Source organism: Mus caroli, chromosome 19, assembly GCF_900094665.2.
Source record: "Mus caroli chromosome 19, CAROLI_EIJ_v1.1, whole genome shotgun sequence".
Taxonomy (NCBI): domain Eukaryota; kingdom Metazoa; phylum Chordata; class Mammalia; order Rodentia; family Muridae; genus Mus; species Mus caroli.
In genome coordinates this window covers 37,748,569-37,769,456 of record NC_034588.1, presented here as the reverse complement: position 1 = coordinate 37,769,456, position 20,888 = coordinate 37,748,569, and the positions used below count along the sequence as shown (strand labels likewise).

The following is a 20,888-nucleotide window of genomic DNA, read 5'->3' as shown; positions in this document are numbered from 1 at the left end:
GCCTTACAGTTGGATCTCATGGAGGCATTTCCTCAACTGAAGCTCCTTTCTCTGTGATAACTCCAGCTGTGTCAAGTTGACACAAAACTAGCCAGTACAGAGACTTTATTCTTTTGCCTTTGTCCCCGTTTTTCAAAAGAGTACTCCCCTTAATTTTTATTTGGGCTTTATGAATTCAATATATCTGTGTATATTCCCTAGATTCACAATTCTTTTTTTGTTGCTGCTGTTGTTTTTCAAGACAAGGTTTCTCTGCGTAGTCCTGGCTGTCCTGGAACTCGCTCTGTAGACCAGGCTGGACTTAACACTCACAGAGATCCACCCGCCTCCCCCTCCCAAGTACTGGCATTAAAGGCTTACTTACAATTCTTATTCTAAACAAAACCTGTGAAGATTATAAGTCATTCTTGGTATAATCACAATACCAAGGTCATTATTGTCCTCTGATGGCCCACTTCCTGGGTTGTCTGTATCCCCAGATACTGAGATATATGGCTCAAGCTGGACATACAGCCTGTGCTCAGTGGGCACCTAGGGACCAAGGAGACTAATGAGACTAATGTCCTGGCTCCTCTCCTGCCACACCCCACTATCCACCCCGGGCTTCAACCATTGTCTTTGCCGCTCACACATGCTCCGTTGCTATTGTCTGAGCATGTGCAGGTCACTTTGGAGTCACCACTGCTCCTAGTGCAAAACAGACACCCAGCCCAGGATTTGTGTCTTTGAATGGTTATCCTTCCGTCTGTCTTTGTCCTCCCCCAAAGAGAGAACAAGCCAATGAGATCTCCCTTTGAGGGGAGCCCCTTAGAGAGCATAATTAGTGGGAAGCCCTATTTGGCATCCCTAGGATCTAGCAGTGGCCTTGGCATCTGACTCCCACCTTGCAGACGACCTGGCAGAAGCCACCTGACAAATGTAGCATAGCAGTTCCACCCACTTGCTGGCCACAGTAGAATGTAGACCTGAATGCTGGTCTTCCTTCCATGTTTCCTGGCAGACACATCACAATGTTAAGAGTCCAGAGATCCATGGAACAGACTTCACAATTAGAAAGACCCGAGTGGGTCCTGCTGCCCTGTGTGATTCTGATGCCTTAAATGGGATGCGCAAACTGGAGCTTGCCTCATTAAATGTCATTACATGCTTGTGAGGTTTGCATTGCATGGGACCTGGATATGGTCAGCACAGTGCCTGGCCCACCTGTATCCTGACAGACGATAGCGGCTGTGTGTGCTATGTGTCTAGGCTCAGCTTTGTAAAAGCAGGGCCCAGGGCATCTTCCTTGGAGAAGGAGCCTGTTCGGATGCCTGTCAGAGCATCTGGTGATCTCGTGGCAGCTATGGCCAGCCTTAGGCACCATCACACCCGCCTCGAATTCCAACAATAGCCAACTGACCTAAAATCCAGCCTTCCCTTTTTTTTTCCTCAGCCATTAGAGGAAATCTACTCTGCAGGAGACTCGCTAATGATCCGCTTCTACACGGACGACACCATCAACAAGAAAGGCTTTCATGCCCGGTACACCAGCACCAAGTTCCAAGATGCCTTGCACATGAGGAAGTAGCGCCTCAGTTCTGGAAAGACAGAGAGAGACTGAGGGTGTTTTAAACACTTGTGAGTGAGCAGCCTCCCATGTACAGTGTTTTTTCTCCACAACAAAAACCCAAACTACGTTCTTGAAAAACTCTATATCTGGATGACAGTACATGCCTTTGGCCAATGGGAGGAGAGAGAGGGGCCGTTGGTTCTGGCTGTGGCGTTATCAGTCGCAGCTTCTGGAGGAGGTCAAAGTTTGATGTTAGCGACCAAACAGGATGTGCTTCTTCACATTTGTCTCTAAGCTTTGCTCCTGTGGCTCCAAAGGCCAGCCTGGGGCAAAAGGCTGCCTCTTTCTCAACTCTGGACCGGCTTCCATAGATGGCATGAGCCCGGTGTGCTGGTGACTTGGCTGCCTTCTGACAGTACTGGGCATGGAGGATTATAGATTGGCAGCGGCTACACTGATACTCACAGGTGTGGCTGAATGCTTCTGTGCAGTTCTACCAGAGTCAAGCCAATTAGGAAACCTGAGACCATGGACACAAGAGTTAAGGTGGCATCCCAGGGCACAGGGAGGAGGCTCGACCTGGGAACCACATAATGGCGCTGGAAGACCTTGAGCATTTTCCTCTGTCCCTGCTTGTCCTTGCCACCTCTGGGGAGCCCCTGTCATCAGTCCCCATTCAGAAAGGAGAACCCACGGTCACTCCTAGCAGAACATTCGCTGGTGAGCACCCCCAGGTTGCTGAGAGGACGCCTAGCTTCACCCAATATTCCTCCTCTGCTCAGAGGCTTAGAAGATGATGTCACCTGGGCTGGGGTTCCCAGATGTCACCTGGGCTGGGGTTCCCATGGACTTCCAGGAACCTCTCAGCTGCGAAGGCAGCTGCTCTGGCGAACCTCAGCCACTGGACAGCCAGTTCAAACAGCATCTGCAAGACGTGTCAAGTCATCTCAGGACCAATCCACGTCTCACTAGGAGAAAACTAGTAATTCCACATTATATAAGAGCCACCATCTCTGGAACAAGGTGGTCTGTGGCACGACTCATGTAACCAGACAGGTTAGAGTGCATGGACGGATTTGCTGGGATTAACCGGGACCCAGCCGCCCTCTTGCACTCAGAATTCTCAGCACCCTGCACTTGCTCTAGCGGCGTGTTAAGGGTGATGTTTACATAATTTTAGCACCTCAAGGTATAATCGAAATAGTGAGTTAGTTTTGAATGGCATTTCGTTAAGGCATCTCTGGGCATTATGAGCTAAAAGCTGTGGTACGTTAGCTTTCTAAGAGCATTTATGTTGGAATACTTTTAAAATAATGTTTACATTAACTAACTGCAAGTCCTGTTGGTTGGGTTGGTGACAAACGCAGGGCGGCGGCACAGGAGACTGTTGCTGTTAGAGATGGCGTAGCTCCCAAGCACCAGAATCCCTATGTGATGGACTGTCACTTTAAACAAAGCATATATGAAGGCTAAAGGTTCTACTTTAAAAAAAAATCACAGTATCCCCATCAGAGGATGACGTCCAACTGAAATAAGTGCTGGGAGTGAGAACTAGGAGACGAAGAAAGGAGAGAAAAATACATCCAAGTATTATTATATTATTAATATATGTCTGTATATATGTATCTATGTCTGTATGTAAGGGTCAGCCTTAATCAGGGCATCGAGACAGTGCCAACCCACTGACTGTGGCTTATCATCAGACTCTGGTGCTGGCCCCACACCTTATTCCTCTCCCTTCAAAACCAAGACCTCTTCTCTCTTCTCTTGGCTCTGAACTGTAAGCTGCAGCCTCCATCCTGTCCTGATTGCTGGCTTCATGTGGCAAAAGAGACAGCTTATGCCATGGTTCTTGTCCACTCAGCCCAATGGGGTAGATTCCACATCTCTGGTGTGTGTGTGTGTGTTTTGTGTGTGCGTGTGCGTGTGTGTATGTGTGATTAGCTTTTATTTTTTGCCTCATCTTGTCTGGCAAGGGTGGAATAAAAATCAGGATTCGTAAGGTATCTGTCACCCATCTCGCTCCACACACATAAAAATTCTGTATTTTTAACCTTTAGAAATGTAACTGAGATTGGCAAATCCCATGGAAAATAGGAGCTGGGGAGAATCAGGGTTGGTTTCAGCATTTGTCACCCTGGTGACACACTGATAATTCTTTTTAGTGTGAATGTTTTCAGAGGCACACAGCTTTAGCGGAGGCCAGCTTACAACAATAGGACTCTTATGAAAGCTCTTATTTAAGCCTGTGAATGACATATTCCCAGAAGACAGGCTCAGATTCAACAAGGGCTGCTTGAGCCCCCACCCCCACCCCTCTGGAAGCCAACACCCACAGGGATTCACACATGACACAGGCCCTGCAAGGAACCACAGGCTGGCTTCCAAGAATAGAATACCCAAGACAGACCCAAGGGCCCGCTTCGGCCCTTCCAGTTGCTCAGTGGCCTCTCTGGAAAAGTCAGACTTGGATGGATAGAGGGGCTCGAGGTTAGCCCTTAGGTTTGCCCTTTATGTGGGACCAGGCCTGGGGGTGTCGTGGAGCTCTAAGACCTAAAAACTGCCTCTGGGACAAATGACGTAAGGAAAAGTTTGGAGCTCGGGTCTCCTGCCTGATGTAATTCTATTCTACTCTGAGTCAGCAGAAACTAGAACCTGTCCCCCAGGATGGAAAACTTCTCCAAACAGCTAAAGCCAGGCCACGTATTGATTCACTATTTTCTCTAAAGGATCTTTCTCAGAATTTCCCTCTACACAGCCATGGCATTCCTAAATTGCGCAGTCTGTTTAAATAATTCTCTAAACACAGTTCACCAGCAAATCTACATAGGACCACGCTGTAAGTCTTGCCCCATTGCTCTGCATGGTTCTTGGTGTTGCTCACGCAGTCTGGGAAGAGATGGCCCCTTAGCATTCACAGATGTTTTTTAAAGTTTGCTTTGCAGATTGTGATCAAAGTTCCAATTGGCAACCCCAAATATCTAAAAATGTTCTTTTTAAAAAAAAATAAAAAAGTGTTATCTATAAATATAAAGGTATTTTTATTTTGAGTAATTTTACATTTCGTGTAAAATGTCAGTTGGCAAGAACATGGGGAAATGGTAACCCTTGTTTGAAAATTGATGGCTTCATTAAAGAATGTGGCTTTTGGTGCTGTGTTCTGTGTTTGTGTTACTACTTCAGACGACATTGGCCTTTTAAAAAATGTATTTACATTTTTTTGTGTTTGTATGAGTGTTTGCCTACACGTCTGTATGTGCCCGGTACCCTCAGAAGTCAGAAGGCTTAGAATCCCCTGCAACTGGAACTACAGGCAGTCATGAGTCACTTTGAGGGTTCTGGGAGCTAAATGCAGATTCCTCTTCGAGACCAGCAAATGCTTTTTGCTTCTGAGTCATCTCTCCAATCTCCATCACTGATGTTTTAGAGAAACATCTGGAAAAATCAGAACCAGTCCACTGCAATAATATTTTTTTTGTACCACACAGGAATACAGTGAAATCCTGGCCCCAGTGTGATGGTTTGAGGGGATAAGCCTTTGAGAACTGAGATGTCCCTTTCCCCATCCACCTTGTGAGAGCAAAGCAATGCCATGGCCGACCCTGAACCAGACAGGGACCCTTATCACACCAGCATTGCTGGGACCTTGATCTTGGACTTGACAGGTACCAGAAACACGTGTATAACACTCCCTGTTGTTTCTAAGACACCCAGCATCCGAAATTCTCTCAATCTAGGCAGCCTACATTTAGACAGGGCCAGCATTTAGGCAGTCATTGGTGTGTCCACATTTAGGAGTGTCCACATTTAAATACTGGAAAAATGTAAACGATCGGAGAATCAGAGTTCGAGTCCCCAGACTCACTAAGGACATTCATTCCTTCTGCTGCTTCTAAGGAGATGCTTCTCAGGCCCAATACAGAAAGCCGTGCACTTAAAATGGTTGAACTAAACAGTTTTAGGGGAAACAAAACAAAACAAAACCCTACAATGGTGTGAAAATGATATGCATTCAGTAGAAACCATGCTTTCAAATCTTTAATTTTCATTTTTGACCAGGCAAGCAGTATGTGGTAAGATACTCTCTCATGGTACCCTGTGGTCACGAGTATTGGCAAAATGACACTATGATATTGTTACCAAGCTGGGAGGTTGGGCGTGTTCCATGAATTTTTGACTTACGCCATTTGTAATTTACAGTAGGGCTGTTGGGTACAACTGCACTATACAGTGTGGGGCATCTGTACTCCCAGAGGAGGGGAGTCTGTTTACCTCACACAGCCCCTTTCCTTGACTCAACACTGCCAAGTGCATTCTGCAGACTCACTTCTGAGCACTGGAGGGACGTGCACTGGGGAGACCCTGAAGCCATCTTCCTTGATGTGGCTCACTCCAGACCGAGCGCTTCCTCCTTCGAGAACCAGAGTCTTGATCAGTTGGCAAAAGGGTGAGACATTTTGGAGCACACTTTCCTAAGGTCACCCTCAGGGAACTGTCCAGGAATTCTCAGGAGTAGCCCATTGTCTCCCAGAGCCTGGTCCCATGATGCTCCACTATATCCAGGCAATAATGCCTATGCAAGATGCTTAGGCTGACGTACCACTTAATTAAAGGTGCCAACCATTCTTCTGAAGAGATGTTGTGCCCATGAGAGAGAGAGTTGGGCATCGGTAAGTACATTGTAAAAAGAGCCAGAAAGGACCTGAGTGGCTTTGTGCATCCATAGCCAGGCTACAGGAAACAGGATGTGGTTTTTTGCTTGGTTGATGGTAAAGTTCTTGGGCCCACTTATAATTCTATGTCTTGAAAGAAAATTTAGCAGCCTGGCTTGAAATGGCTGTGTTGATTAACCGTCCAATGTACAGATTCAGAGATGGAGGCTGGGTAAACGAGTTCACTTCCTACAGAGGCAACTGTGAATTTACGTTGTGGTCTCACTAAGTTGACTGTGACTTCTAGATATCGGTATTTTTAGTTTAGACACTCACTGTTGTTTTGGAACTGGAAGTCCCCCAGAGAGAGGCCACATAGGTTATGTTCAGTAGAGGGATCCAATGCCTTGCACACTGACTGGTGACAACAGTGGCTGGCGTTCCCGACTGTTCACTGGCATCCAGGAAGCACCCTGACGCGTTCTGGTCATTTGAATCAGAGTCTCTGAAGGTAAACCTTGGCATTGGAAAATTTTCTAAGCCTCCATGGGATCTTGGGATACAGGTGGATAAAAAGTTCACCCAACTGAAGGCATTCCACGTCCCTTCCGGTGTGACATCAAACTGCCCTGTGTGCACACCCAGCCTGCAGTCTGTGCCTGTGGTCACACCAGCCTGTGATTCCGAGTGCACACCAAGCGGAAGTCAGCACGAAAGCCAAGCCTACAGTTCTGTGCCCCGCCTTTCTTTACCTCTCTCTATCGTCGTCTCTTGGTGGTTTTTATTAACTGACCTGGCTATTTACTGTAATTCTTTTTTTTTTTTTGTTATCAATTCACTATCTCTGTGTGCTGGTGTACATGTGGTGTACGTACTCGTGTGTGTGCATGTGCACGTGCTCGCATGCGCATGCGTGTGTGAGTGTGTGTGTGTCTCTGTGCGTGTGTGGAGGGTTAGAGGTCAGTGCAGATATGAGGTGGCTTCCTCTATCTCTCTGCATCTGAGGTTTTGAGATGGAGTCTCTTAACGACTGAGCTTGGAGCTCATCAATTCAGCTTGGTGAGCTGGTCAGTGAGTTCCAGGGACGTAGGATCACCTACCTCTACCTCTACCCTCCCTTCAGTGCTAGGCAGGTGCACGACTGACTGAACTGTCTCGCCAGCCCTACAACTCACTATCTTAAGAGGCTCCTGAGAGGCTCTGCCAGTGCCTGACAAATACAGAGGTGGATGCTCTCTGCCAACCATTGCACGGAGCACAGGGTCCCCAATGAAGGAGCTAGAGAAGGACCCAAGGAGCTGAAGGGGTTCGCAGTCCCATAGGAGGAACAACAAAATGAACCAACAAGTACCCCTAGAGCTCCCAGGGACTAAACCACTAACCAAAGAGTACACATGGAGTGACCCATGGCTCCAGCCACATATATAGCAGAGGATGGCCTTATTGGACATCAATGGGAGGAGAGGCCCTTGGTCCTGTGAAGGCTTCATGCCCCAGTATAGGGGAATGCCAGGACCAGGAAGTGGGAGTGGGTGGGTTGGTGAGCAGGGGGAGGGGGGAGGGGGAAAGGGGGAAGGGGAAAGGGGGGTTTCGTTGGGGAAACCAGGAAAGGGGATAACATTCGAAATGTAAATAAAGAAAATATAAAAAAAGAAATCATAAATTATTGAAAGAAGCCATAGCTCTAGGAGACTTGCACTCATGTGAGGTTCGAGAGCTGGAAGTCAAACCTGTCACCAGGCTGGCCAGGGACTGCTGGGCGTGCTGTTCATTGTGGAAGCCACAACCCTGCCTCTCGCAGAGCAGCCTCACCACCTTCATGCAGCCATTTCTTGTGCTAATACGGATGTCGTGTTGCCCATGCCATGGCTAGGGATGTGACTAGTGTGACGCCTGACCACTGGGGGATGGAGCAGTTCACCCCAGTCTTCTTGGTCCACACCCCTCTCCCCCGCACACTCTGTGTAGTATGACTGTGTCCGCAGAGGTCAGAAGGATGTGTAGGGTCCCTTGGGACTGTAGTCACAGGCCTTTGTGAGTTGTCCAAAGGGAATGGTTGGAACTGAACTCTGCAAGAGTAGTGTGTGATCTCTACTTCAGCCCTGTCACCCACTGTTTCTAATGAACTGTGGCTGCCAGAGCTCCAAGCGCTCAGACCATCTTGTGGCTTCTTTGCTGCAAAGTAAAAAGGACAGAAAATAAAGACAAAGAGAAGGAAGACTGCGGCACATGCAGGGAGCAGGGGAAGCTCATGTGCTGAGGGCCTGGCTACTCCCCTGACCATACATGGCATGGTGAGGGCTTTCCTGGGAGTACTTCTAGCCCTGCCTCCGCATCGCTCCCAGCTGGTGCCCTACAAATGGGAGACAAAGACCTGCAGTGCCAGTGAGAGAGAAGCCTGCCAAGGGGGCCTGTCAGAAATGGTAAGTAAGACTTAGCAGCTTCTCTCAGCCTAGCCTGTCCCTCACTGTGGACCAATTCTAAGACTTTAAGGCTCAACTTTCCCAGGTCAATACATATAACTTATTATATGCTACACATACACATATATAATTTATATAACTTATTATATTATTACCTCAAAGTCTTGGAGTTTGGCTTTTAATTATTTTCCTAGGTGAAAAATATTAATTAAAAAATTCTCATCCAATATGTGCTGGCGTGACCTTTTGTTTGATGCAAAGCTTTTCCTCCCACCTCGGAGATGCAGGAGAGGTGTTTCCGCTTTCTTCGATTTCTGGTAAAAGGAAGCCTTGGTTCGGATCAGCGATCTCATCGGCCCTCATTCAGTCTTCTGCCTGCTGCGTTCTCAGCAGTGCGGACTCCACCTTTTCTTACTGATGTGTGATACGTGTCTGGTTGCGACTTGGCCAAGGAAGTTTGCTAAATCAGGAGGCTTTTTTCTTTGTGCAGGTTCTAGACTTTATAGATACATAAAATCATCTATCTATCTATCTATCTATCTATCTATCTATCTATCTATCTATCTATCTATTGACTTAATATATGTGTGTATATATATGTATATGTATATGTGTATATATATATATTTAAAATTAGAAGTGAAACAGCCTGGAAATGGTGAACAGGGAGGAGAGTAGAGGTGCAGGGATGTGCTTAAAGTACATTATATACTTACATGAAAATGGCCTTGTGTACAATAGATAGCATAAAAGACTATATGTAACATAATAAATATAATATATTATATACAATTCAAAAAATAGGATGGCTTTGATTATAAACACTAGTTTATAAGCCCTAATTATTTTTTTTCTACTTATTCTAGGAGAAATAACACAAAGTAAAAAATAATATAGAAGCCAAACTCTTGCCAAATCACGCTTATTTAGTGCCCCAATCCTGGAAATTAGATTTGTTTCAGCAGAGTGTCTCAGATGGGTTGAGATAAGGGACCGATTCTCTCATTAATATAATAATCCCAGAGTCAGTCTGAGCCAAGATCAAGTTGTTGAGGGATATACTGCGGTGGCTTATTTACTAGAGCATTTCTAGTTCAATGACACTAAAATTTGTGAGCTTCCCTGAAAATAACTCAGGTGACTGACAGTGGATGCGCAACTGTAGTACTATATTAAATACATTCAGAATATATGTGTGTGTATAAATATGGAGTGCTTATATTAAACATATTCTATATACACGTATGTATAAATGTAGAATATTTATATTGAATATATTCAATATATATGTGTGCATAAATATGTGTGCATAAAACATTTCTGGCTGAATATTATCCAGTCGTTAATGAGGAGATGCCAAGGTTTGCCACAGCCCTGGGTGGCTTGGAGGACAGTATGCTGAAGGACGTGCGCTGTAAGCAACTACTGCAGACCTCACATGGGATTTAAAGAGAAGAGGTGGGGAGTCACAGGAGTTAGGAAGACCTGAAACCTAACCCAGCATTTACCACTGACCTCTGGCAGGGAACTCACCGTGGGCTAGGTCTGCTCACCTGGGCTCCAGGGACAATAGCGCTGCCCCCATGGGAAGTCATCAGGACAGTGTCCATGACCGTCACTGTCTGCTGCCTCTTTCCCTTCATGAGAAGTGAATTTGTGAGGGATATTCAGCCACAGAAGAGGCCAAAGGTGTTGTAGTAAAAATCTAATCTCAGATCAGGGCTTCTACCCCACCTTTGATTATTCAGTTCCCAGATAAAAGACAGTCAACTTTTATATTTATAATGAGACTTAATCAGCACTAGAGCTGGGCAGAGATCTACCCTCTATGCTATAATGTCTACTTCCCCTGCCAATAACTCCAGAATATAGCTTGCCATATTCCATCTGGCCATTCCTGACTCCAAGTGGCCAGCCCTCATGGCCATGTTTCCATGACTCCCCTATTCCATGGGTCTTCTCTCCGCTCCATCTTCTCTCCCTATCTCCCCATCCTCCTTTGACCGTCCCTCAACTCCCTCCAGGAATAGAAACCTCCCCTAGCTGTAGTCTGTCCAGCTGTTGGCATCTCTATTCAACCAATAGTTTTAAATTAAGAAGAAAGATCACATAGCATTATTTTCTCTATGTGCAAACTCTCTCACCCCGGGGAGCATCCAGGCCTTGGGGACCAATAGCTAGCTTATAGTACATAGCAAAACACAAGGGCCCTCAGAAACATTCTATAGCTGTGACACTGATAGACAACTTGGTGTCTTTACTATGCTTTCTTGATGCTAACAATTCCACCTGACAAGCACCTACTGCTTGGCTTCCCCATGCCAGCTCTGTGCTAGACAGACCTTAAAGAACATGACATCACGTGAGCTGGAAGGAGCTGCCACAGACAGTGTGTCCCTTGGGCTTTCCCTGGAACTTGAGCAGGATGAGCAGTACCCATTCCCAGGATGGAAAAACTGAGCCTGGCAAGATAGAGGGGGCTGTGGGGTTATGGACACCCAAAAGTTTATCTTCTCCAACGTCAAAGAATCAGAGGCTGTATCCACACCCAGATCAGGTGGCCCAGAGCCCAGGGTTGCCTTAGCACCACCCGCTCCTGCCAGCTGCATCTCTAGAGGGCTCTGTGCCATCTTTTTCTCGACATGACAGCACGACACTGTTTCAACAAAATATGAAAGTCTTTCTGAAATTGGCCAAAACCTTCGTCACCCGATAAACAACGCAGGCTAAGTCCCACTTGTTGTTTGCAGCCTGTCTCTTCCATCTCTTCCAAAGGAAGCTTTGTCTGTGGCCTCCTGACATCACTGCTGATGAGCTAAGTCTGGACAGCTGCATAACCATGATGACCAGCGAGTGTCCTTGGGCACCTGTAGGCTCGGGTAGCCTCAACCTCCAGGGCAGCGGTTGGAGGCCTTGACCTGAGAGTCCCAGGTGCCACCCTGGCTGGCCAGAAGAAGTTTGTTGATTGACTTGCAGAAACTGATGTGTGGCACGGAACCCCTGTGGATTGTTAGGGAAATGTCACCAGAGGACTCCGGTGGTTCTGGTGACAGCTGCCTTAGCTGTGTGATGAGATAGGAGGATTTCTGAGTTCCAGGACAGCCTGGTCTACAGAGTGAGTTCCAGGACAGCCAGGGCTACACAAAGAAACCCTGTCTCAGAAAAAAAAAAAAAAAAAAAGACATTTGTGGGAAATTTGGTATGCCAGGGATGGGGCAGGGTGGTGGAAAGCTTATATATTGATCGTGCACAAATGGAAAGGGTAAGCCAGGTGCAGAATGAATCCCAGGGAGAGCTGAGTTCAACTCTCTGCTACCCTGATTGGTTCAGCTTACAGCCCAGAGCCTCATCTCTAACTGCGCCCTCCCCTCCGCTTCCCCCACCCCCAGCCGCATCTCTCTCTGGCTAATCTTCCTGGTAAGGTGGTTAATAGTCAGGGCTTAGACTTGGGGGAGTTGATCTGCTCTATGCTGAAAATAGTACTAAGTACTTCTAAATTCTCACGATTCTTGGGAAAAGTCAATTTTCAGTGCCTTGATGAACACCTCGGGCTATTCCTGGCTGGGGAGCTCTCTACCACCCCAGGTTCCTGTACTGCTTATTCTGAGACTGGGAACTGAGAGGCGCCGGTGGAGCCCATCTCTGGGTTCAGTACATCTTTCCCCGGCTTGCTGTGGCTCGGAGGCAGAGGTTCAGGAGGTTGCTAACCGTCCCTGGGAGTTTTAATGTTCTTTTTCTCTCTTACAGAGTTTTTCACTGAACTTTACACTGCCATCGAATACGGTGAGTGGAGTAGTTAGACAGACCCCTGTCTCCAGGCAAGTCAGCGAAGGTCAAAGGACTTAGAGTGGGACTCCAGAACCCTGCCCCACGTGCACTGAATAGAAAGTATAGTCTGTGTTGAACAATGTTTGTTTTAATTTAAATTATTCCCTCCCTCTCTGGGGTGTGTGTGTGTGTGTGTGTACATGTGCCATGATTTGTGTACGGAAGCCAAGACAACTTACTGGAGCAGCAATAACAAAAAGCATAAATGTACATTTTGAAAAAGAAAATCAAATCCCTAAATTCCTATCAGCAGAAAACATTGGGGTAACGACCCCTGCTGTCTGACTTTACGCGTGGCAGCGCCCCCTGCTGTCTGACTTTACATGCAGCAGCGCTCCCTGAGGACTTTAGATGCAGCAGCGCCCCCTGCTGTCTGACTTGACACATACTAGGACTTGTTCTTCTGCGGGCTCTTACTCTATGCATAATTCTGTACCTTAAATATTTTCCATCAGTATTTATAACCACAAGAGAAGATAGTCACACGTTAGTCTTCAAGTGGTTTGTTTATACAATGAGTTCCAGGTGGGAATAACTGTGTGATGGATATCATTATAGATGAGACTTGTTTGTACTTTCTTGAGACAAGAGTTCCTGATGTACATCTGATTGGCCCTGAGCCTACAATTGCTTCCACCTCCTAGTGCGAGGATAACAGGCATGTGCCACCATATCTGGCTGCATCTGTATTTGAGATTAGTTCCTTAGTGTGGAGTGTGGAAAGAGGATGATTGGGCCAATCTGAATCTTGTCCATAGTCCAGGATAGTCCTGAACTCAAGATCTCTCTGCCTTCTGAGTGCTGAAATTAAAGGTGTGTACCTCACTACGTCTGAAAATTTTTAAAATTTGCCCTAACAAATCCAAGTAAACCATCCTAAAAAGCCTAAAAGGCCCAAGTCACTAAGGTCACTGAGAGGATTAAATAAAAATAAATTAATTAAATTTAAAAAGACCCGACTAGTACTGCTGATGCTTTAAAGGGATGACATCAGGTCATGATTGTGGTGCTCATGTGATCCCTAGAAAAACCCTTTTTCATTACTTTTCTTTTTCCATTATCATGTCTGTATATGTGGTATGCATGAATGTGCACACATGTTTCATATATGTGCGTGTACATAGTTGCACATGTGTGTGCATGTGGAGTTCATGGTTGATGTTAGGAACCATCCTCCATGACTCTTCAATCTTTTTCATTGATGCAAGGTCTCTCAATCGAACCCAGAGCTCGCTGGTATGGCTACGGCTAGTCTTGCTATCCCGCTTGCGCTAGGAATCCCTTCTCTGCCTTCTGAGCCTGAAATTATGGAAGGTCATGACCGTCACCAGACATTTACATGGGCTCTGGGGATCTGAACTCTGGCCCTAAAGCTTAATCACTGAACCCTTAGCCACTGCTTGCCCTGCGTTAGCTGGTGAAGACCCTGCAGCTTCTGTGCAGAGGATGAAGCCTCCCACTGCAGACAGAGTACGCCTCCATCCTGCAGTCATTATATCCCTGTACCCTACCACTGAGGCCCCAGAGCCCAGGGTGATTCTGTGTAACAGGGTACACAGTTGCTCACGTAATGCTTTGGTTCCCAGAGACTCACTTGAACTACCTCAGACAGGAGTGACAGGTAGCACCTCTCCTTCCTCAAGCTGAGATGGCAACCAGAATTATGTAAAGTACCATTCATTGTGGGCGCATGGATGATCTACAGATGCCACTTGCTGTACTGTGTGTTTGGAAGCGGACACAGCTTCCTTCAGAGACTTCTTTATAAAGGCTTACTGCCGTTTGTATTTTCTCCCAGTGCGGACAAGTGGGCTGAAGTGTGCTGGCCCCAGCATGAAGGCTAGAGACAGGAGATGTAGAATGTGCTCTGGTGATTCACCGGGTCAATAGTGACAATGTCACTTGGCTTTTGGAATTTGTTTTCCATGAAGCCTAATTTCACTCTGGATTCTTACTGGGGAAGCAGCCACACAAGGCTCTGCTTGTAGTGGCTGCTGTTAATCGGTTAGAGGAAAGGTGTTCTTCAGGAATTTGACTTCATGGTGAATGGGATGCTTTGCATGATGTGTGCTCAACAGATTTTGTTTTCTTATATAGCATATTCTCCTTTCATACAGACATCCTCTCCAGTTGCCACGAGTGCCAAAGCCACAGTAAGTATCCACTCCCATGACCAAGATTTGGTTCTGTCACCCATGACACGAGGGTACAGTGTCATGGGTGACACTCCCCCCTCCCCCACGTCCCCGTCACTTGCATTTGTTGTGAGGATTAAAGTTTGACTTGTGAGCTGTCCTCAAGCCCAGGACTAGACTCACTAATTATTCCTATGACCACCCCCGCTCAAAAACAACAGAGAGACCGTGAAACCACAGGCCCTGGGGCTGGAGAAATGGCTCAGCAGTGAAGAACACTTACCTAAGACCCCTGTTCAGTTCCCAGCACCCACACGGCAGCTCCCAGCTGCCTGTCACCTAGCTCTTGAGGGTCTTATGCTCTCTTCTGATCTCCGAAGGCTCCTGCATGCATAAGATGCACATACATGCACAATAAATAAATAAATAAATAAATAAATAAATAAATAAATAAAAATGCAAGCAAGCAAACACACATACATACTCAAGCAAATTCACAGAGCATGGAGGAAAGCAGCCAGGGATAGAAGAGTCCATGGCTATGTTTGCATCTGTGTGTTGGAAACCAGACAAGGCGCATCTACAGGAATAGACTTCGGGATGGTGGTCACAAGTAAGGGATGGAGAGCATTCTACGTCTTGGTCTGTTTGTGTGAAATGTTTGGTTTTATGTGTGAAGTGACATTCTGCAAACAGTCCTCATTTCATGTATTTGTGACACGGGTTTTCACGCTTTCGTAAAAATCACACCCGCTAACATTGCATTTGTAGGGTGTTTAGAGGAATTTGCACATCGTTTTTAGTGTTTCCAGAAAATGCTACAACCCTGAAACCTTGTGGTGCTACCAGCATGTCTGTTACCACTCAGACCACAGCGGGCGCTTGAAAGCAGGGTCATGCGTGCAATATGAATGTTTTCAAAATAACAACAGATAACATAGGATGTGCTAACAATGCTGACTTTTTGTTTCTCTATCTAGGTTATTCTTTTTTAATATGACTTTTAATTGTTCTTTTAGAATTTTGTGTACACAACATATTTCAATATATTCATACCCCATTCTCAACTTCAGCTCCCCTTAAATTCCCCTCCATACCTCTCGAAACTTCTTGTCCTTTAAATTTTTTTTAATAATAACTGTTAAATCCAATTCGTGTTGACTTATGTGCATAGTTTTGGTGTCAACCACTGGAGTATGACTGACCTACCAGGGACCAAACCTCTGGAGGAATCCGGCTCTCCCTCTGCTGAAAGCCATTAACTGCAGCATCTCCTCAGCCAGCTGTGGGAGCCCATGTACCCAGCTGGAACTCTGCTAGACCGTTGCATAGCTTGATCTTGTGCAGACAACACAGTTGCCATGAGCTCATGTGTGGGATGCTCCAGTCTTGAGTGTAAGACACTGATTTTTCCCTAGTGTCTCTCAACTTCTGGCCCTTCTACCTTTTCTCCCCACTCTTCTGAAACATTCCTTGAACCTTAGGGGAGGAGATAAAATATAGAAATCCCAGTCACAACGGAACACTCCACCGACATGTGTTCTCTGCACTTTGGCTAGTTGCAAATCTCTACATTAACCACTCTCCACAGTACTAAAAAAGAAAATTAAAAATAAAAAATTTTTTAAAAAGCTTTGACTTTTTCAGGCTGAAGGCGATTGTGAACATGGCATTTATGGCATTTAACTGTGCCTCCGAACTGTACCTTGGCTTTTCTTCTTCTGAAGGGTAGTTTGTGCTTCTGTTCAGTGAGGCAACTATTCAAATCAGTTGTCCCTTGTTTTAGCACATGATCAGCAATCCAAATGGGCTTAAACTATATAGTTAGGTCCTAGGAGAGCAAGTCACCAGTCATATACAGTACAGATATCTTTTGAAATATTTCATTTTTCCAATGCAGTCAGGGCCCATGCACCTTTTTTGTTTGTTTATTTTAATCACTGAATATATCCTACATTTTGTTTTGTTTTGTTTTGTTTTGTTTTGTTTTGTTTTGTTTTGTTTTGTTTTGTTTTGTTGAGAAAGGGTTTCTCAGTGTAACCAGCCCTGGCTGTCCTGGACTTGCTTTGTAGACCAGGCCTGCCTCAAACTCACAGAGATTTGCTTGCCTCTGCCTCCTGAATGCTGGGATTAAAGGTGTGTGCTACAATGCCCACTGTAGCCTCTATTGAAGAATCTGGGCTTTTCTGACTCAGTTTTCTCTCTGACAGGACTGTGGTCCCTCTATTGGACTGGCAGCTGGAATCCCATCCCTGCTGGCCACAGCCCTGCTGGTGGCTTTGCTGTTTACCTTGATTCAGCGAAGAAGAACCATCAATGATGAGCCCGTAGAGGTAATACCTGGCTTCTTTGCGTGTGAATGAGTAGCTTGAGTCGGTACCTCAGTGCACTGGCCTCTGTCTGGCGTTAGCATGTCAGAACTCAGAACCTGTGTTGTTTCTGAGGACAAGACAGTAAATATTTCTGTTCTGTGATGTCCTTTGTCAGTAGATTCAGGCAGAGCTGATTTTCACATAACTCCCTGGTTGCTTGAGCAAATCTCTGGCAATAAGATGACATTCAGGGTGGCAAAAGATAGGAATGGAGGGAGATGACTGATGCCAGGCAAACATGTCTCTGTGCAGTGAGGTGTCGTCTACACTGAGGGAGGAAAAGGGCACAAGTCAGATGGTAAGAACACGAGGGAGGACAAGAGACAAATAGGGATGAAGTGTCTATGGGAGGGATATGATAAGACCATAGCCTTGCCCACTCCTGTGTCTAAATGAGCATGACTTACATACAAGAGGATGTGCGTGCACTCCTGGCATCCCACCTGACAAGGCTTCATACCTGTATCAAATGGTTTCTGGGTTCTCATTTCATTCTCTACTTATGAACAATTATAGCTGTTTTATTGGTAGATATTCACATAGGGAGATAGAAGGCCAGGCTTCTAATCCAGGCTCTAATGAGGTAGGGTGGCTCAAGGCTTTGTCACGCTGTTCAAGGGGGCATTTAAAACCTTTGGTTTCTGAAATTTCCATTAACATCTTAAGATCCCCATTGGTGGCTAGCACTTGAAACCACTGCGAGTGCACAGGGGGTGGGGATTGCTGTAACTACACATACATTACTGTGGAAGTAGAGCACAGAGGACCCAGTTATCAACTCATGGCCAGTCTGGCTTCATGTCTGCTCTTGCTCACTTCTTCCTGATGCCAGCCGAGGACTGATGCTTCTTAAGTCTATCTGTTCATTTTGCTCAAGGTGGGCTCTTATATATGTGTTTGTTTTGTTTTAAAGGCTTCTGGCAATTCTGATCTGCACAGTGATTTAAAACACAAGGATTTGAATGGTTACAGCTATGGCCCTTCACATACATACATACATGCACTTATTTATTATTTATTTATGTATTTATTTTTAACCATTTTAGGAGACTGAGATACCATGTGAAATTTCAGAACTCTATGACAATCCCAAAATACCCGAGGTAAGCACGTTTGATTATGATCCCCGCGAGTGACTGAAAGTGTAGCACGGTAAGGGTTAAGTGTGTGCTTGTGCAAAGTTGAGACCTTCTGGCAGGGAGGTCAACCAAATGTGTGGAAGCACAATGGAGGTGTTCAATGTGTCTACTGACCAGACAGGAATTCAAAGCTCATTGACTGTTAGAAAATCGGGGGTTGGATGTAGCTTAGTGGTAAAGTGCTGACCTGACATGTAAAAGTCACCGGGTTCTGTGCCCAGTCCTGAAAATATAGCAACAGCAGAAAAAGGAAATCAACTTAATATAATTTATTTAATGGTCAAAACAAACATATATGTGGCTATCTTAATAAGAAAAAAATGGGGTTTTGTTAAAAGATAAGTCACTTGTGATAAAGCAGTTTTACTTGTTTGTTTAATGTATGTACAATGTATGTGTGCACATGCTTGTGTTTGGGTATTTATACTATGGAAGTATGTGAGAGGAAGTCAGAGGATAACTTTAGGTGTCAGCCCTTCCCACCCACCTTGCTTAAGAAGGGTCTCTCTGTCGTTTTCCTCTGCTGATGCTGGCCCACCAGCTTCCAGGGATTCTCCCGACTCTGCCTCCCAACTCCCTGAGAGATCTCGGGGGCTGGGGCTGGGGCTGGGGCGGGGGCTGCGGCTGCAGGTGCCTGTACTTTGTCTGGGCTTTGATGTGGGCTGGGGATTCAAACTCAGATCCTTACACTTGCTAGCAAGCACCGTTTCTCCCCAGCCCTTGACATGAACTTTCAAAGCCAAGCTAGAACAGGCTCCTAACCTGAAAAGGGACACCCAAGGGAGTATGACTTGAAGATCAGAAGTGAATCAAGAGTGTTCATCACTTACATTCAGCACTGAACTTTAGGTCCTAGCATACACAATGGGACAGAAAAATGTAACATTGAAAGGAAATATAATCAAATATAGCATATATATATTCACAAATATAAGTATATGTAAATTAAATATAACATTGGAAAGGAAGAAGTAAAATTATCATAATTTGTAGATGATATATGACTGTCAACATAGAAAAACTTAATAATCTAGAGGTAAATTTTTGGACTTGGGAAAACAGTCAAATATGTTTATTGTATATAAAAACAATACACAGAACTTAGCTTTGCGGTATAGTACCCACTTTGTATGAGCAAAGGCCTGTGTTTGATTTCCAGCACTGAAAAAAATTCAAAAGCAATATGTATTTCTTAATATCAATTGCTATCAGTTATAAAAAGGAATTTTATAAAAACCCTATTTTACAGTGATAATAAAATACATAGAATGCTAAAGAATAAATCTGATCGAATGTCTAATCCTATCATGGAAATAATAAAACTTAGTAGAAGACATTCAACAATAGTTAAGTTATGATGGTTATATCTGTGGTCCTGGACTCAGCAGCATAAAGCTGTCAGCCACCACAAATTCCTGGTACTCTTAGCATCCCTATCATCAGTGTAATTGTGGCGCTAGAGAACAGCTCAGCAGTCGTAAGTGCTTTGTCAGAAGAGCTGAATTCAGTTTGCAGGCCCTCATAACAGCTCACAACAGCCTCGAATTCTAGAACATCTGCAGTCTTCTGGCCTCCTCGGATACCAGGCGTGTGCATTTAGGCAAAACATCTATACACATAGACAATTTTAAATTAAAATAAATATATTTGTGATATAAATCGCAACACATTTTCAATAAACATAGTAAGGTTCTGAAGCTTATAGGGGACAAAGCACAAGAAGACCAATAAGAAGTGAACACACAGGACAAGTGAAAAACAGAAGCAAGAGAATGGGTTTGAACCCACCCAGATCAACGATCATATTAGATATAAATAGCCTAAGTAGCTTCACTTACAAGACAGAGAGCATCTGGTTGGCTGTAAAAGCAATAGCCAACTTTAAAAAAAAAAAAAAAAACCACAGAACAACACTTTCTGAACATAGACTCGAATAGATTAAAAGTTAAAGGCTGGAGACGGTCTGCCAGCAATAATTAGCCAGGGAGAGTTGCATGGCCTGAAAATCCCTTGAAGACAACAAGCTCAGACAACTGTCACTCATTTCCTGCCCCTTAAGGCTCAGTGTCTTTACTCTCCCGATGCCCACTGTCTTGCCAACCACTGTTTCAAATGTTTGGTCTGAATTTTGCTGTTCCCATTCAAGGATCAATATGGCTGTTTGAGTTCATCTTAGGGAGAAGCTGGAGTCTCTATTGTATCATTTTAAAAATCTGTTGTGTTCTCAAGAATCCTAGGCGGTCACCCACACATGAAATGAACCCACGAGGCAGCCAAGAAGGGCACATATATGTGAAGACTGTCTCGGGAAGTGAGGAGCCCCTGCCGGACACCTACCGTCCTCCTGAAGAAATAGAAAGAAGAAGAGGACTTTGGTGGCTTGTACCCAGACTGAGCCTTGAATGATGTCACCGCATCAGGGAGCAGACCCAGAGCTGGATCAGGGCTGAAAACCTGGAATCTGTGCTCAGGGTTCACGCTTGGAGAGGCGAGGAGTCAGCTGCCTCTCATTCGACATCAATTTCATTTATAGACCCAAGACACATCTGGTTGCCTTGCCCCTTTAGGGGATGGCTGCAGGCAGGTTCATTCGATCTCAGACCTTGCAGGGTAATCAGCAAGGCGACCCAGGTGAGTTGACTATGCGTCCAGATGAGCCCCCATATGTCCTGTTTCTGAATCTAGCGAAGTCTGCCTTTGGGAAACGGCTTGGCTCCCGAGTGTCCTGCCTTCTCCTCTACCTGCTCCAAATGTTATCATTTAAAAAATAATAAAGCTTTGAGAGTTGGC

The 20,888-nt window shown here is 45.3% G+C and overlaps 2 protein-coding genes across 2 annotated transcripts in view; both read left to right on the top strand.

The window, feature by feature from the left end:
• The window catches only part of Tll2 (tolloid like 2), a 121,855-nt gene extending 117,407 nt beyond the window's left edge, over positions 1-4,448 (top strand). The window contains exon 21 of the mRNA XM_021152072.2: positions 1,433-4,448. Within this exon, the coding sequence (XP_021007731.1) occupies positions 1,433-1,567 (135 nt within the window). The 3' untranslated portion in view covers positions 1,568-4,448. The remainder of the gene's footprint in view (positions 1-1,432) is intronic.
• Positions 4,449-8,550: 4,102 nt separating this feature from the next.
• Positions 8,551-20,888, top strand: Opalin (oligodendrocytic myelin paranodal and inner loop protein). Its single transcript, XM_021152425.1, has 6 exons — positions 8,551-8,624; positions 12,372-12,407; positions 14,570-14,605; positions 16,798-16,920; positions 18,006-18,062; positions 20,328-20,888. Exons 1-6 carry the CDS (start codon positions 8,622-8,624, stop codon positions 20,502-20,504), a joined length of 432 nt encoding a protein of 143 aa, XP_021008084.1. The 5' UTR covers positions 8,551-8,621; the 3' UTR covers positions 20,505-20,888.